The sequence below is a fragment of the Cheilinus undulatus genome, linkage group 15 (genome assembly GCF_018320785.1).
Source record: "Cheilinus undulatus linkage group 15, ASM1832078v1, whole genome shotgun sequence".
Lineage (NCBI taxonomy): Eukaryota > Metazoa > Chordata > Actinopteri > Labriformes > Labridae > Cheilinus > Cheilinus undulatus.
The window spans coordinates 5,262,709-5,281,210 of NC_054879.1; the positions used below are offsets into that span (position 1 = coordinate 5,262,709).

The window sequence follows — 18,502 nt, forward strand, 5'->3', positions numbered from 1 at the left end:
CGCTCGCTGTGCCGTCCGGCTCCTGATCCTCATCCTCAGCATCTGTACAGTGAATACAAATGTCCTGGCTCACAGAGGGCTCAGGCTAAGTGTTCCTGCTCTCCTTATCTAAAAGGATCTCTATCCTGCTTTAACGAGCCACTTGACCTCCCTTGGCGCTCCCCTACTCCCTGGGTGACGCAAAAAAGTGGGCTGGCGAAGCGCTAAGTGCAGTAGTTTAGAGGACTATCGGTGCGCACAGAAACATCACAGGCAGGCGGACTTCATTTAGAGCCTATGGTGCTTCAGCCGTCTCTCACGGATGTTAAATCAACGCAAAGACCTCAGCGGAGACACCGGGATGTGTACGGATGTGTCTGAGAGAGACAGCAGCCACTTTTCCTCAAACTTGTAGAACCTCCTCCATTCACTAAGTTAAGCGGTGGATCAAACTTTTTTTTGAATGAGAATCCCGCCGCTGGCTGCCACATCTGGACTCGAGATTCTCGGAGCTGTCAAGTCTCGAGCCAACGTTTAGCCGGACCTGACCTGACCCTGCGCTTCTGTTTTGTCCTTCCCAAACTCTGAGGCGGAGTATTGGACTTTAATCTTCATTTCTGTATTTTTTATGTGATTTTTGCATCATTTTAAGGCTCAAAATGGAACATTTAGTCCTCAGAATAACGTGCGTCCTGGTGGTTATCTGTCTCTTGGATAAAAGGTGAGTTAAATTTTACAACTCATGACTGCATTTACAGTAAACAAGTTCCTCTCTTTGATAAACAGTGGAATAAAAGCATATAAAGCCTCAGTTTTACTACTTTTTATATTAATATTTTAGCATAAAATTATAAATTATCAAGACAAAATGAAAGATAACTGTTAATTTTTTAACATTAAAGTTAGCCTTCATCCATGCAAGTCAAAGTTATATAACTCACTCATTTCTGACTGACTTGTGCTGGAAGCTAACTTAAGAATAATAATGTAATTAAGGAATTAAACTTTTATTTACTTGTTTACAGTGTGTTACAGTGTGTTCCCAGCTTCTATGCAACTTTGCTTTTTCCAACACAATGTTGCTAATGAAGAAAAGGTCACCATTTGAAAACCAGTTGTTGTAACAGGTCTACTTTAAAAGCAGGAAACACAACAGGTAGCAACAGAAGCTGTGCTGGAATTACAGAAGCACACGTGTAGGCTAGTGCCACCTGGAAAGTAGGGCACAAGCATGCAAATCAACCATCATTTTTGTCAAGACAAGTTGTGTCTGGATTGTTACCAAAGCCAAAATGCTGCTGTTTGCTTTCTCTAAAAGAGCACAAGGTGTTTTATGAACTTTTAAGATGTTTCTCTGAGAAAGGCGCGTGCAGAGGAGGACTACATGTTGACAAAGTTCCTGCAGCTGTGTGAGTGTTACTACACACTCCACACCTGGTATTTGTGTATGCATGTCTTGTGTGCTTGAGCATGTGTGCACACAGACATGCGTGTGTGCCCACAGCCATACATTCTCCCGGCTCAGTCACGCCGTGACACACAACCTGTGTTTTTGGTTGTAATGATATTGAAAGGAGAAGCGGAGCAGTCATCAGCGCAGCCTGTGTTTTCCTTGTTACTGCTGTTACTGTTTCCCTGTGAAGAATAAAAGAGCTATGACCGCTGTCAGCTGAATTACGGTTGTTCACTTGATTGATCTGCAACAGAAGCAGCAGACAGCCGAGTTTGGAGACACACCTTACAGTAAAAGAGTCGCTGAATTTACATGCTAACGGATTCCCTGAGGGGATTTTTCTGTAAAACTGTTACTAAAACTACTGGATCCATGCCAGCCGAGTGGAAGCTGTTCCTGCAACCCCCTCTGCAACTTGCATGTCCTACTGTACAACTATTATCTAGTCAACTTCAAAGTAAAGATCAAACCAGACTTGAACATAAATTAAAACTCAGCACAGGAACTGTATATCTCAGGATTTGACATGTAAATTTTAAGAGCCTTCTTCCCTTAGGATCAGGCTCCTGACCACTTTTTTATTTGCTGTGCAAGTACATGCTTGCTCACTTTCATTGCATGTTTCCTTTAAATAATTGCACTATAACAAAGTAGAGACATTTGAATATCATCACACAAAGAACCTTCCAGGACCTTTAACTAAAAGCAATCACCTTCCCTCTGGACCACCAATCTGACCATGTGAAACTTCAAAAAAAGAGTGGCACCTGTGCAACACTAATACAGAAAAAGTGCAAGTCTCATTTGTGAACGAGAGTGAAAAAGAGTAAAGGGATAACTTGAAGTTTTTTTCTCTGCATTAACCTGACCTGTGTTGTCCATGCAGGGTAGACTCCAATGAGATCTTGGGCTTGAAGCTTCCCAACATCGACCCCATCCTGAACGCCAACACAGTGTGTCTCACTCTGCCCGGGTTGACGCGGCGCCAGCTGGAGGTGTGCATGCGTAACCCGGACGTGACGGCGTCAGCAATCCAGGGAATCCAGATCGCCATCCACGAGTGCCAGCATCAGTTCAGAGGGCATCGCTGGAACTGCTCCAGCCTGGAGACCAGGAACAAAATACCCTACGACAGCATAGTCTTCAAAAGAGGTCAGCTTTATGGTTAATACAGGAATTAGCCTAAAAGTTAAGCTGGTCTGCTTTTTTTTTTTTTTTTTGTTTGCTTCCCTCCATTGCACATGGATGCTAAATTTACGAGCGGCAGATGCTGATAAATGTCGACTTAAAACATGAAGAAACGACAAAATGCTTTTCGGAAGTGAGGGGTTTGATATCTTCTGATCAGTTCAAAAGTTTTGCCTTCAAAAAGACTGTGGTTTCATCCTCAAACACACTTTGATAGAATACCTTGAAAGGCAAGGCTTAATCAGATTAGTTAGCACAAAGATAGCAAAACATCCTGAACAAGCATCGGTTTAATATTCTCCTCCAAACACAGTCAAAAGATTATCAAAAGGGATCGTTTTTATCCCTCAGATGCAACTTTTTGTCTGATGTGAATGAAGTTCTCAGAATAGTCGGGCCACATTTAGAGACCGGCAGACGTGTCTACTTTCTAACTACCTTTCTATGTCCTCAATAGCCTGTACAAAAGAGCAGGTAACTTCAAAAGCAATTAGTCACCTCGAGATTACCAGGTCTAATGCAGATCAGTTTCCTCTGAAGCTTTGTAGTGCTAGGAGCTTTGCAAGTCAGCCACAAAGGATGAAAGAGGATCTATCTTCGTTAGGACACCTTCAGATGGACCCATCCCAGGTTGACTGAAATGGGGATCCATTTATGAGCAGCCAGAGCGCCTTGTTGCGTTGGTAGCGTTTGTAGTTTGCATTGAGTTAAATTTAGAATTGTACAATAATTTCAATCAAACTGCTGAGACTTAAATTTTGATGATAGAGGTCAAAAAGTCTTGCAAACATAAGCAGAGCATTTTTAGAAAAGATCACCAACTGATGGCATCAGTTGGACCTGGTAAGCGGCAAATAAACAAGTGCTTTTGTAGTCGTCTGATTACTCAGAATGCTTGCTTACCCATTCACACAGTGATGGTGGAGCCTGCAGGGTGATGCATCCATCACTGTAGCTATTCAGACGTCACTGATGCAACATGTGACTGCAGGAGCTTGGGATCAAACCCCGACCCTTTAATTCAGTGGTTCTCAACCTTTTCAGCCCAGGACCCCAAAATGAAAGGTTATAAAGATTAAAGGTGCAAAAAAATGGGGAGCCCCACTGTACCTGAAGGTGGTTGAACACAACCATGCACAATCTAGAATCTTGTGCAGACAAGGCCGCCCATAAGGAGGGATAAAGGGGAGAGCTTCAACCTGAAAAACAACCACTCATACCAAAGAAGCAAGTATAATTTTTTAATAATTTGTGTGGTAGATAGCCTTCTTAAAAATTGGTTCAAATCCCTTTTGTTAAAAACAGAAATAAAATGAGTTAAAATGGCTAGGACGGGTTAATAATGGCAAAAAAAAGGGTGGAAAAGGTGGTGAACTTGGATTTTAAAAGTAGCAGATAGTTGTTAGGAGTGGCAAAAATGTGATAAAATTGGCAAAAAATAAGCAGAAAGTTGCAAAAATTGGTTAAAGTGGCAAAAACAGACATAGATAGTGGTAAGAGGAATTAAAAGGTGGCTGATATGACTTTAAATTGGCAAAAATGGGTGGAAAAATTTGGTGAAATGGGATGAAAAATTGATATAAACTGGCAAAAAGGGAGAAAAATGGGCAGAAATTGGTAGAAATGGGTTACACTGGCAAAATGAGCATGTCAAATAGTGAAATGTGGTTGAAATGGGTGTAAAATGTGGTAAAAAGTGGTTAATAGAGGCAAAATAATGGGTCAACAGAGGCAACAATAGGTGTAAAATGGCAAGAGTTGGTTTAGAAGTGGCAAAAACTGGCAGGAAAAAAAAGCATTGGAAAGGGTTTTAAATGTGGAAAAAATGGGTTTTTAAGCGGGAAAAAATGTGTTAAAATTGGCAAAATTAGTGGGAAAAGTGATTTAAAAGGGGTTAAAATTTAGGAAAACTGGCGTAAAGTGGCAATAGTGTAATATAAAAAATATTCTTAGTTTTTTTCAGGGCATCTTGCGACCCTCTCTCAGTGTCATGTGACCCCCATGGGGGTCCCGACCCCAACGTTGAGAACCACTGTTCTAATTGAGAGCCAACCAGCTCTACCACTGACACACAGCTGCCTCATCACAGTGCTCTCATGATGCTGTATTCATACCGTGTACTGTAGTACATCGACCTCTCTTAAATATATCAGTTTTAACTTTTAAACGCAGAAAACGTGCACACAAACTTAATGCAAATACAACAACTACTTAGGAACCCTCTTCGTGAATTGCAAATTTCCCTACAAGGAAAATCTGGTTAAATGTGCAGGCATTTTTAAGAAGTGACCACTTCCATAGTTAAAATCTCATTATCTCTGTATAAATCAATCATTAAATTAGTTCTGAAAAACTCATTAAGGACCTCGTCTCCCATCGCTTCTGCAAAGAGAGACAGTGAGGGAGAAAAAACGTCTTAACAAGAGTATTTGCCCACACACCTCTGGTCTTACTTTCACTCCTCACTGACTCATTGAAAGGCTGTTTGTCTTTATTAGTAGAGGCAGTTGCTGGCTGTCTGGCATCCCTCGGGTTCGCCTCGGGTGCAGAAACTCCAAACCACTCACATAAACAACCTCTTTAACTCAGATGATTCATCTGTTACATGTTGATATGTTCCGCTCACTGAAGAAATATTGATATTATTGCGTGCAGCTACTGAAAAAGGGCGGAACTTTAATTGAGACAGTTTTACCGCCATGGATTACATGAAATTAAGGAGATTGACCCACACTTGATGCACTGAAAGTAAACCATCTGATCTCACACGATGCTCGTGAATAGAAAACTGGAAAATTTGCTTTTTATTTCATAAACTCTGACAAGTTTATCTGTGTCTGTAAGGCTTTGAAGCAGAGTTTACATTATGACATAAAACCAGTGTAGAAAAACAGGTTCAAATGAATGACTTCCCTGGCATTGAAACCACTAAACCAACTTGAAGACTTTTCTCTAATCTTTGGATTTTCTTATTTATATCTGAGCAGAGTACCAGTCGAGTCAGTTTTGTTTACACAAATCACGACAGAAGTTACCTGAGGGCACTTTTCATATAGAGCAAGTCTAGACTGAACTCTTTATAATGTTATTAACAGAAACCAAATGTTTGTTTTGGTGTCTATTTACTCCAGCAGATATGGCTTGCAGCCTGTCTTGCTCTGCCATGTATCTTCCCTGCTGATGGATTCTGATAAATTTAATGGGCCCATGTTCATTCCTGTGTAGCTTGCATTAAAAACTAGGCTAAAGAGGACATCAGGCAAGACATGGATAGACAGAAATAGGAGAATCTCTCTCTCTTTTTCTCTTTCTCCCTTTCTCCGTCACTGTTTCCTCCCTTGCTGGGCTTCTCCTAATGCTTTTACTTCCCTTGCCACTGCGAGTACTTGTGAATTTGCTCTCAGCACTTTCCCAACTCTCGGAGGCAAAAGCATAAACCTGTTTAGTTGGTTTCTGTAACACAAAGTGACAGTTTCCTTTCAATCTTTAATTCATTTTGTCACTTCCTCTGCCATCAGTTCAGCGGGGCGTGCCACAGCCGGTGAATTATTTCTTAGATTGATTTGTACCCAGTCTTCCGGGGGCCTGTGTGCGGAGCTCAGCTCAGAGCAGGGAAAGAGCTAAAACGGGCTTTCTATGTATAAAGATGTGCCTAAGTGCTATCCCTTTCAATTCCCCGTGCTTTTGTGGGACAAGGTGCTGGGATGTTCTTTTTTGTCGGCATGGCATATTGATTTTTTGCCTTTTTTTTTTTTTTTTTTTTGGAAGAAAAGACTATTTGTATGTTTCTATGTTAGAGATGTTGCTATCAGTGACAAACCCACAGGGAATAATCTGACTCTGCAGTTTCCCTTGGCTCTGTGGGGTGTTTTATAGCCTTTAAACTCATTGTTTGATTTTATCACCAAACAGCTTTACTGTTTTGGACTCATGGGACCCGTTTCCAAATTCAGCGTGATGCTCTTCTCAATCCACCGAGCTCTACTTCCCACCACCAGACAAAATTAGCACATAAAATTATCAAAAACTTCTTCGGAGTGGAACAAAAACCAGCCAAAGAGTTTGTGGGGACCCTGCCAGAGCTATAAAGATGATGACACTGAACAAAATGTCACTCCAGCAACCAAGTAAAATTTTTTGTTTTTATCCTGGGGCATTACGTTCAGTATAGCACTGTCATGTTCTCCAAATTTATGATGGGACTTAGAGGTTAGATTTACTGCCTCAGCCCGAGACCAGCCCAACGTAGCCCACGGCCCGAAGCCATCGAGCATCTTCCCAGGGTGCAGGCCTACTTCACAAACTACAACCAGACACGCACCACCCAGCCTTTTTCAGACTTTTTGATATAAACTAAACAGTTTATTTACTTAAAATTTAATCACCATGTTTTTAAAAAAATGCATATTTTTGATAACCTTGCAAAGCAGATGGTTATGCCAATTTCCGTGTTTCTCACTGGCGAATGCATCTTGCAAAGCTCCCGCGTAAATCGTTGCAACATCCTAGGCAGACGTCTGTTCAACATCAGTCTTTTTTTATTTAAAGTTTTTTTACTTGTCACTAACCTTTCAAAGCAGATGGATACACCCTTTTCTGTGATTCTTACTGGCGAATCCATCTCGCAAAGCTCCCGTCTGAACAGTTTGGGCCCGGTTAGAAAGTGACAGGACCAATCAACGATGAGGGGCAGTACTTTCGGACGCGGTGGAGTTGTGACGTAAGCAAGCAGCAACAAGAGGCCAGTGCAATTATGGCGGAAGATATTAGCGTGGATGCTGCTAAAGCGCCATTTTTATCAGAACTTGATGACATTTCTTCATTTAAAGAAGAACAAAGAACAGCAGTGAGTTGTTTTCTTTTCAAAGATGACAAAAGTCGTGTACTGACATGTCCACAGTCGCCATGGTTTGCGTTATGCTTTACTCCTTTGTTACGGGAGCAGCTTGGTAGCGGCTACGTCACGTGTTTTGTTGCTCTGATTGGCCCTTAAAGATGTGACAGACAGAACGTTCATCCAATCACCCTCCGAGTTTTTTCAAAGGCTCTGCTCTTTCCCAATCGCTGGCTATGAGAGGTTTTCCAGATGGATGTGTGAAACACATCCATCTGGCATGCCAGGTTATATTTTTTGATATAATGAGGAAGAAAAGCTGTTAAAGTTGTGACTGCCAGCCTGCTTCAAGTATTAGGTGAAATGGTTTAATGGGGTACAATCAAGAAACAGAATGGGCAGCATGCAATTAAGCATGGGTGGAAAAAAAATCAGCGCATACTTTAAATGATAATATGTTCCATTGAACTCAGTGGGTGAAAAGTAATGCTGCAACAGACTGATGCTCTCAAAAAAGCATTCAGTGAATTCTGTGACCTCCTCACTTCATTTTTTTATCATGAACTATAAAAATGCCACATTTTTATACATGCGTCCATGTTGCATTGCAAACTCACTTGAACATTTCTGTTATTAAAACAACTCTGAATTGTACTTTAAATTTTAATTTAAAAGCTAACTTATTAAAATTATGTTTGGTTTAAGCTGGGCTCAGCCCATAAATCACTTAATGGGACAGGCTTGGTTAGAGTCTGGATGCAATTTTCAACCCAATCTAAGCTCTATCTTTATTAATTTAGGAGCTCGTCATCAACCTACTTGTGGGTTAGCCAGATATCTTCATGCTATGCTAAGCTGTCATATATAATATCCCTTTGAGAGGTCTGGTGGTCCATGAGGGATGTGCTGGGTGAAGTTTGAAGTCATTGCTTTTGCTTTTACAACATTCTTTCACCACTTTTTGCATAGGGAATGATAAGTGAGTTCGTTCAGTCTTGGCTCTTTAGGCAGAGTAATACCACCGTAGACGTAGCAGCCCCATCTGTTCACCTGTGAGGCTCACACTGCAACGGATCACTTGCATGCACATTTTCAGGTGCATAAAAAAATGTAATATCATGGGGGAAAAGGTCATTATTTTCCTGTGATTTATTTCAAGAAGTGAAACTTCCATGTATTCTGGATATATCTTATACAAAATGTAATATTTCAAGTTTTTATTTTTTGTTGTAATGTTGATTATACCGGCTTAGAGATAAAAAAAAAAAAAAACATAGAAAAATATTTGCCATGCATTTAACCATTTTATTACAAAGCAGATATACAGTTTTACTTGACGGAGAAGGCTCTGCTCAAAAGTTGCTCCCTGGGTTAGTAAAGCAGCATTCTTTGACTTTCTGGGGAGCACATAGCTAGAGACCACCATATGGATGGATTCTTTTATGACAATGCATACTGAAAACAATAAATTAGTTCGAAAGCAATGAATCTACAACAGCATGAATCTGAATATGAGGGTACAACAAGCTTTAAGCTATAAAGGAGGCGGCTGGGGTGGAGGAGGTTAAGCTTTGCCAGCAGCAGCAGCAGCATGGTGCATCAGTATTAATGCAGACAGGGATTAGTGAGAAGTGAGTCATATTTAAATGGACCGTTGTGTTGAGAGAAAGAGCTGTGATTGGCTGTGGGAGATGGGAAGCGATAACTAGGATCAGCTGGCTGTAAGTTGATCACGGCTGGGCGCATGACAACCATGTCCTGCATGCTGATCTTCATTAGAATATCACAAAACATCAGTTAAAAAAAAAAAGAAAAAAAAAAAAAGCTTGTCTGTATTGCCGAGTCTGGTCACTCCCGTCTTCCTCTTGACAGATTCTCTGCAGGGTTCAGGTCAGGCCAGTTGGCATAATGATACCATGGTCACCAAACCAGTTGCTGGTAGTTTTGGCTTCACTGTGCAAGATTAGACATGGACAGGTGCCTTCTCATCATGTCTTCCTGACTGGGGTAAAGCCATTCTTGTCCTGCTGCACATCCTTGTCTATTGATAGTTGGGTGACTACTTCTGGGCCCATACTACGAAGCAGGATTTTGGGTTTACGAGGTAACTTCAGTGTTAATGGTGGGTTTTCAGGACTTTGAAGGTGGTTCACTTTGAAGTGAAAGAAATCAAGCCATGGTAACTTATGCAGGATTCCTGAGCAGGTCATGTATTGCCTCCTACTGACTAATTAGTGGTCTTAATCATAAAGGTTGATGAGCTGATCATGGCAGGGGAGAAGAGAGATCACTGTCTTTCCATATGATTTTTCATATGGAATATGATCATAAAGTTTTCATTTTATAACAGAGACTCATCAAAGTGTTAACTTAAGCTTGAATTTGCGCATTCACACTCTGCAGTTGTATTTTTTGTTTCCTTTTTTCAGCAGTTCTTTCCACATTTGTTAATGCAGCTGCAGAATTTAACCACATCCATGTGTTTAACTTCCTCAGAGTTTTTAATATGATAGTTTGCTCTGCTAGTGGAATCTGCCTTACACGTATGATTGGTTGTGTGCTGCTTTTAAAAACCCTTTACATGTGAAAACACTCACACACACTCTGGATTTACACATCAGCATGATCTCTTATACCAGCGTTAGTGATGCAGGGTAGCTGAAAGATACTATGGGTATGCTGAACCGTCCTTAAAGTCCAGTTAGGAAGAACAGGAGAAAAAAGAAAAAAGTTGTTTGCAGTTTATGGTTTAGAATAAAAGGAAACAGAAAAATCATAAAGATAAAACACAGACATCCAAAGTCACAGATGGGAGAGAGGAGGAAAATAAAATCTCTGGTACACTGTTGGGGGCGGGAGGAGGAGAAATATCTGGAGGCCTTCAGAAACAGTGGTGTTTGTTTTAAACACAGGAGGAAGTTTTAGCAGAGTCAATCTGCTGTGATTGTGGCGTGCAAACCCAAAACGAGACTGAAAGTCAAAACAGAGGAATCAGCATACATAGACATCAGTTTGGTTTGACCTGGATCTCAGTGCAGAAAAAAACTGACCCAACCAAACTGACAGAAAAACAAACTGGACTTGTTCTTTACCAATAGCACGTGTTGCTGGCTGCTGCCACTTTCTTCTGTAGAGACACATTTTTCAAAGGTTCTGTTTCTGACTGGACCAGTAGGACAGCTCTACCTATGTCAAGGTGGTTTATTCATAATTCATGTGAATGCATGTCTTACAGAACAATAGCTTCCAAAAATTGCTACCTCTTGTTGCCTTTTGCTGTTAGCTTAAACAACACTTATGTTTGGGATACCTGTAAATTGAAGGTTTTTTTTTTTTTTTTTTAATTTCTGGATGGACCTTTCTGAAATAGAGTGGGGAATGACATGCTGTGAAAGAGCCACAGGCTTGAACCTGGGCTGCTCACATACATGGGGCGTGACCTAACCACTATGTCATCTGCACCCCAAAATGTTACGTTTTTAAAACTCAGGCACCCCAGACGTTTTCTTTATTATGTAAACTGACAACACAGAGTTGCCTCCAAAAAAGGAAAATTTACAGCAGTTTAGACTTGTTGAGTGGCGGCCGCATAACTGCTGCTTGGTTTTAATTCCATCACCAACCACGGTAACAAGTCAGGGGTTTCCAACTGCCAGCATGAGTGCGTCTCATGTGCTGAGAATCTTGAGAATAGAGGGCTCGTCTCAACACCATCTGAAGGCAAAACAGACAGGAAAGCAATACACAGAGCCACGTTAACCTTGTTTTTGCAGATATGTATGTCCATATCAGTAGAATGTGTCACAAGTCAAATAAACACATCATAGATACATTTCCAGCTTGTGCTTTTCAAAATAAAAGTCCAGTTCACTCGTCTAGTTAGTACAGATTGCTCTTATTCTTTAGTTTTTCTGAGTCAGTTATACAATTAATCAAATCACCTGTAAGTTAAATAATTAAGGTCAAACTTGTGACGGTACTCTGATAGTAGAAGACGCAGCTAATCACTTTGTAGTTTTGGGTCACTCTGAGTAGCAGTCCCACCTCATCACTGGGGACATCAGCTTTGCTTGACTTGGACCTCAGTGCAGGGAAAAACTGACCCAACCAAACTGGCAGAGAAAGTGTACTTGACTTGTTCTCTATCAATACTCCTTTTCAACTCCAGAGCAGCTTTGGTGGATGGCTGTCAAACATGAGTCTGCTGCTGCTCATAAATGTTTCTCTGTCAGCCATTTTTGTTTGTTTACACCTCACTGTTCTGAAAAATGAAGTGTAGGTGTGCACATGTACAACATTTTCAGGCATTTTGGTGATCCATGTAGATGACTTTTATAATCAAAACATTGTCATCTAAACTGGGAACTTTTTTGAAACTAAAAACGTGGCCCTACCCACAAATTCCACATACTCCGTCCCTGTAGAGTTGCACGAGCACCAAGGTTTATTCTGACCTGGTGCATTTTGGGAGTGATTTGCAGCTGAGTGCAGGCCTGAGAAGCTGTAGACGACAGATCACAAGATCACAAAACTATGAGTTCCTGTGAGAATTGCAAAAATCACATAATAATTCCAACTTGCAAATAGTCAATGCCAGGCTTTGCCGCCTCTCTTAAGTTATTTGCTGTTCACTTTGATATCATTCCTGGAATTCTTCGGTTCTAACATTGGGATGGACTTTAAGAAGTTGGATGGATTTTGTTTTCTTGAAAGGTTGTGTGGTATTCTATGAAATCCTTGGATTTTCTGGCTCAAAAGTTAATTTTTCTTGGCCCATGGCACTGTATTACCTCTATCACCTCCTGACCAACTTATGGCCTGTGGCTTATGCCCAGGATTGCCCACAGAGTTGGTTGGGCCCCTGAAAACCCCAGTGAATGGGCCCTCTCCAGTTCTGGTGTATTGGTGATATCGGTGCATGTGAGTTGGATCAGTAGCATTGGGTCTACTATCCTGGCTACTGGTTACTGGAGTTGAAGAGTCAAGCTATTATAGGACTCTGATATTCAAGCCTTTTATTAATGCCACTTTTAACCCCTTTCATCACTGTTTCTGCCTTATTTTGGCAATTTGTCTCCCCATAAATCCCATCTTTTTCCTTTTTACTACTTTTCACTTTTGACCCATTTTTGCAAATGTTAACTCATTTCTGCCACTTTTTAACAGCTTTTCATCATTTTCTGCCCATTTTTGCCTTTTGTAACCCATTCCATTTTATTTTCTGGTATCCTGGCCCAGAAAGTTCTCCCCTTTATGAGACATAATGCTGATATAGTGACTAGATTTACCGCCAGGATTGGAACATTGTGTTGAATTTTGAAGTTGACTCGGAGCTTTGTAAGCCTGTTCGGGTTGATCTGCTTTACACTGACTGATGCATTTTGGTGATGGCCTCCAATTAAGAATCCACTCTGCATGTTTATCTCGAGAGGGGTGGAGTGGCGCTTCTACAGACTAGAACATGTGCCGTAGAATAGCAAAGAATGACTGGCAAGGGAGCAGTTCGCTCCAGAATGTGCTTAGTGTACAAATAGCTGCACAGACAGAGTGTGCTATATTTAAAGGCTAGTTAAATCACTTTATTGTTTATGCAAACAGTGAAGTTTTAATCCCTACCAGTATGGTTTTGATCAGAGTTAAGTATAGTGCACATGGAGGCATGGCTACTGTGAGTGAACTGCCTAGATTGGTAAGTGTCCAGTGTGAAGTGAGGATGACAAGTTCGCCATGACAACAAATGTGTCAGATTTAACAAGATAACTCACAAAAACAAAATAACATCAAGTTCACCTAAATATATGGAAAGCAACATCAAACAGTGCTAAAAAGAGCAGTTCCAGTTAATAGGCTTTTTATTTGACTCCAAGGAGCAGCCTCAAACATTTCCCCTTCAAGTTGTGTGCTATAAACTCCTAAGTGGTTTCTTTTCATGTTTTCTTTACAAGTTTCCATTATAATCTTCAGTGTTTTCTACACCAGTACGTGACTACCAGTGGGGTTACTTTTATAGACCCTGAGGGCACCGCGCTCACTGGCAGTAAGCTGAGATCTAACAACAAACACTGAAAGCCTCAAGTGCAAGTGCTTCTGTCACACTCTATCTGTCTATATTCATGGATTCCACAATTGGATGTGGAATTTTTTTGCACTCATAGATTCTACCATGAATTGAGTGAATGTGTTAACGCATGTGCATGCATAAACATACTGAAACATTACACTGCAGCATTACAGATCAGTTGTGGTAGTGTTGCACTCATTACATGTGCTGAATGGCCGTAGTTAAGGAGAAAGGGAAGTGTTTAGCTGTAAAGGCTAAAGCAGTCACACATCGTATAGAGAGATTACATGCACACAGTCATTTAGCCACTTCCTCGACATGCAGCAGTCCATTTTAAAGTGATTACAAGGCAAATGCTGTGGTATGGCTTAATTAGCATGTTTAAGCTATAACAGGCAGACTTAGTTTAGTCTTAAACTGCACTTACAAGATATGAGAAAAACAGATAATGTCTTGTATATGAACATTTTGACAGAAGGAGACTCGGCCCTGTTTACAGTGTGAGTCCTCTGTGTGATGGGAGTGGTGGGAGTCTGTTCATGTTCAGCTGGCCCACAGTGACGAAATACGCAAGTGTTTGGAACACTTAATTGCTATTGTCCCAGATGTTTCCCTAGGTGATATGAGTCTTGGCATGTGAGTTTGTAAAAAAAAAAAGGTGTGAATAAATTCTTATGTGTGGAAGCTCCTATGTTTAAGCATGGCTTCTTATGTGTAAAACAACACATGGAAAGTCTAAATTCCCTAAGTGTCTGGACACATTTTGCTGGCAGTATGGTCAAAAGATGCTCCTGTTTTACATGCTGTTGCTAAAGTAAGTTTGAGCTCTGTTCTTTACTGAAAGTCAACTTTGTCAGTGCTGCTGTCATTATATTATTTACTGTTTTGGATAAAAGCATGACCTATGAATAAAACTGTCCTAAGTCCATAATAAGTACACAAAACAAGGACTAGCTCTGTCCTGGGATGTAAGTATTGATTTTTATCTCGTAACTGTCATCTTCCATCCTCCATGTACATGGTTATTCTCCCATTTTACCTGACAGGTTTATGACACGTGCACATTGGTATGTCCTGCCCCCAGGTAAAGAAAATCTGTTAAGATGAACTCCATCTTTTTAGTAGTAAAAATAAGACACAGCATTTTGGTTTTTTTAAACAATGCTTCATGCAGTTGTGGCCATAGAATTGATGCAGTTTTAAATGTATTAAATACCTCGGGGGACTAGCCATTCCTCTCTAAACATGTCGTGGAATGAGCTGCGAAAGTTTCTGTGACACACTTTCCACAAAATTGTCTGTCTCCTCCTGAACTTTGTCAGTTTTTGACCATTTTGAAAATGTTTTTCTTCTACATGACAACAATCATGTTCTGTCATCCCACAGGTTTCAGAGAAAGCGCCTTCGCTTATGCCATCGCAGCAGCTGGCGTGGTGCATGCAGTCGCCAACGCCTGCTCCATGGGCAAACTCAAAGCGTGCAGCTGTGATGAGAAGCGGCGCGGGGACGAGGAGGCCTTTCGTATCAAACTTCACCGTTTGCAACTAGAGGCCATCCACAGGGGGAAGGGGATGGTACACGGTGTCATGGAGCACTTCCCCGCTGACCTGCCAGGACCCCAGGACTCCTGGGAGTGGGGTGGCTGCAGCCCTGATGTGGAATTCGGTGAGAAGTTCTCCAGGGACTTCTTGGATGCCCGTGAAACCTACAAGGATATCCACGCTCGTATGAGGCTGCATAATAACAGAGTTGGGAGACAGGTGAGTGGGGGTCAAAATGAAGATATTTGGGCTCGTGTCTATGCAACTTTTAGTTTGTAGTATTTTATATTTAAGGTCACTCTCCATTGCCATCAGTCCTACAGGTAAAGGTTTTCCAATCAACGTATCCCTCCATTTGATAAAACTATGTTTAAAAGCACGTTATTACAGATGCATGCATGAACATTTCATTTTACACCCTTTTTTATGAGACTGCATTGGTAATTTCTCAAAGATTTTTTTTATTATCTTGTGAGAACCAGCTTTGTTATCTGGGAGAAGGAACATAATTAAGTTGAGATCTGAAAGAAAGAACGGCAATTTACACAAAAGAGAAAACTAAATAAACATTTACTGAAGATTAACTAATGAAAATCCGACATTTTTGAATTGTGTTTCAACAGAATCACTAAAAAATAACCTAATGAAACTGGCCTGGACAAAAATGACGGTATTCTGAGGAAAGATGTTAAATAATGGGATCATAGGGACATGTTAAACTCAGGTATGTCCTGTAATTAGCATCACAGGTGTCTTCAAACTTGTAATCAGTCAGTCTGTCTATTCAAAGGGTGAGAAGTAGTCACTGTGCTGTTTGGTATCATGGTGTGTACCACACTGAACATGGAGCACAGAAAGCTACGGAGACAGTTGTCCTAGAAAGACAATGATGGCCGAGCATGTCAAAGGTAAAGACTATAAAACTATCTCCAAGCAGCCTGATGTTCCTGGGACTACTTGACCATATTATTCAGACGTTTAATGTCCAAGCAAGAGGAAAATTGATGACAAGTTGAAGAGATAGATAATACAAGTAGTAACTTCCAAGAACAACGTCCAAAGACGTCAGTGTCAGAAACCACCATCCGTTGCTGTTTGAGCCAAAGTGGACTTAATGGAAGACAAGCCGGCAAGACTTTACTGTTTAAAGCAAATCATAAAAAAGCCAGACTGGAATTAGTCAAAATGCAAATTGACAAGCTACAAAGCTTCTGGGAGAATGACCTTTGGACAGATGAGACCAAACTGGAGCTTTTTGGTAAGTCACATCAGCTCTATGTTCACAAACGCAAAAATGTAGCAAACAGAAAAGAACACTGTAGCTACTGCGAAACATGGAGGAGGTTCTGTTATGATGTGGGGCTGCTTTGCTGCATCTGGCACAGGATGTCTGGAATCTGTTCAGGGTAATATGAAATCTCAAGACTGTCAAGACATTCTTGAGCCAAATATGCTGCCCAGTCTCAGAAAGCTTGGTCTCAGTTTATGGCCATGGGTCCTCCAACAGGATAATGAACAAATCATTAGATTATACTGAAGTGGCCTTCTATGAGCCCTGATCTAAATCCTATTGCAACATCTGTGGAAGGAGCTGAAACATGCAGTTTAGAAAAGGCACCCTTCAAACCTGAGACAGCTGGAGCAGTTTGCTCTCGAAGAGTGGGCCAAAATACCTGGGACAGGTGCAGAAGTCTCACTGAGAGTTAAGGCTCGGTTATGCTTTCCATGCGGACGGCCACACGGACAAAAACTGATGTGGAATCATGATGCAGAAACATCTGGTGCATTTATACCTAGCGCTGGCTTCCTCTTTGCTGCAAACTGATATTCTCCCAAAAGCTATGGGGCAGTGTCTTCAAGAATCACGTCTGTAGCGTGTTTGATGCAAGTCATAAAGGAAGATTTGTTGATCACAGAGAACCACGAAGAGGAGCTGCTGTGTTTACTGTTGTTGTTACAGCATAAAAGAGAGAGGAGATGGTCCATACGGCCACTCAATCAAGAGAGGAAGGACGAGGGGAGTACAATTTTCTTGTACGGCCAATGCGAGAGATAGATAGACACTTGCGACCTCGCGGATGCGTCAAGCATAAAACAGGCTTTACAGAGATTGCTTGACTGCATTGACTGCCTAAAAAAGGTTGAGAGGGTCCCATTATTTTTTTCCGGGCCAGTTTCATTCATTTGTTTTTTTAAATGATTGTGTTGAACCACAACTTAAACACAATGTCTGATTTTCATAAGTTTATTTGGAGGAATTTTAAATTTATTAATACTTTTCAGTTTCAAGTCATTTCAGTGACCATTGTGGGTTTTTCTTTCTTTATCACAGGAAAAATAAAAAATATCATGGACGCACTGTATGTCCACATAGGGCTTCCATACGTTGACTTTATGCCGGGTTTTTCCAGCAGATATTTGCAACTCGCTGAACCACTGTCTTAAACACAAATGAAGAATAGCTGTATTTAAAGTTAGCTGACTTAGCTCAACAACAAACCCTTAATCTCATGTACTATTAGTATAATTATTTCCCTATCTTTAATATAATTTATAAAGAAAACATATTACATGATAAAACAGGTGGAGGTTGGGTGGGCCCAGTGCTGCTGGGCCAATAATAACTATGCAGCTCAAAACACAATCTGGTTGTAAAGGCGAGGTCAACAGTGTTACTCTGCTGTTTATTTTTGCTGGAGAGGTCAGATTTAACAACCATCCATGCAGTCCCACATTTTAAAGACTTCCTAAAAACACAAGGAATCATTTCTCTTTAACTCATGAAAACTGTCCATTGACTCTGTGATTGTTACACTGTTTCTGTTTCTCACAAGCTCTGTGGACGAGTGGGTTTCAGAGTTTGAAAGCTTATCATAACTGCGTTTGTATTCAGTCCAAACACACAGGAACTACTGCAGAGGTCCCACTGGAAACATTTCAGTTCCACTGCAGGGCAGAACAAGATATTTTTTCCTGAAGAGGAATTATTTGAAAAACAATCTTTTTAGTGGAGGAAAGACACTGCGTGAAAGGCAGCAACACTGGTTTAGAATCTATTTCTGCATTTTCACGGAAGTTAGAGGAAAATTGATTTGGTTTTATTAATTATAAAAGGCTTTTACAGCGGCTGAGCTGACTTAGCTAAATCAATTGGTTTCAGGGTTTCGCTTATTTTGGTAGCAAGGCTTTATTGACGTCAGCCTCTAATGATAAGTGGATTTTGATTGGATAAAAACTATTATTATAAAAACTTGCCCAGAAAAAAAATCAAATATTTTATCATTATAAAGTTAGCCTTAAAAAAACAGCCAGTCTTCCATGCTCAATTTGAACTCCTGTGTTTTATTGTCAGAGAAAGCCTTTACAGTTGAACCTCTGTCAGTTTAAACCACAGAAAGGTACAATGTGTGTTTGTTCCTTCAGCCACAGTGGGAATTCCCATTATG

The 18,502-nt window shown here is 40.8% G+C and overlaps 1 protein-coding gene across 1 annotated transcript in view; it reads left to right on the forward strand.

The window, feature by feature from the left end:
* The first annotated feature begins 638 nt into the window (after positions 1-638).
* Positions 639-18,502, forward strand: part of wnt10a (wingless-type MMTV integration site family, member 10a) — a 51,553-nt gene continuing 33,689 nt past the window's right edge. The window contains exons 1-3 of the mRNA XM_041807373.1: positions 639-700; positions 2,319-2,584; positions 14,902-15,275. Of these exons, the coding sequence (XP_041663307.1) occupies positions 639-700; positions 2,319-2,584; positions 14,902-15,275 (702 nt within the window). The remainder of the gene's footprint in view (positions 701-2,318; positions 2,585-14,901; positions 15,276-18,502) is intronic.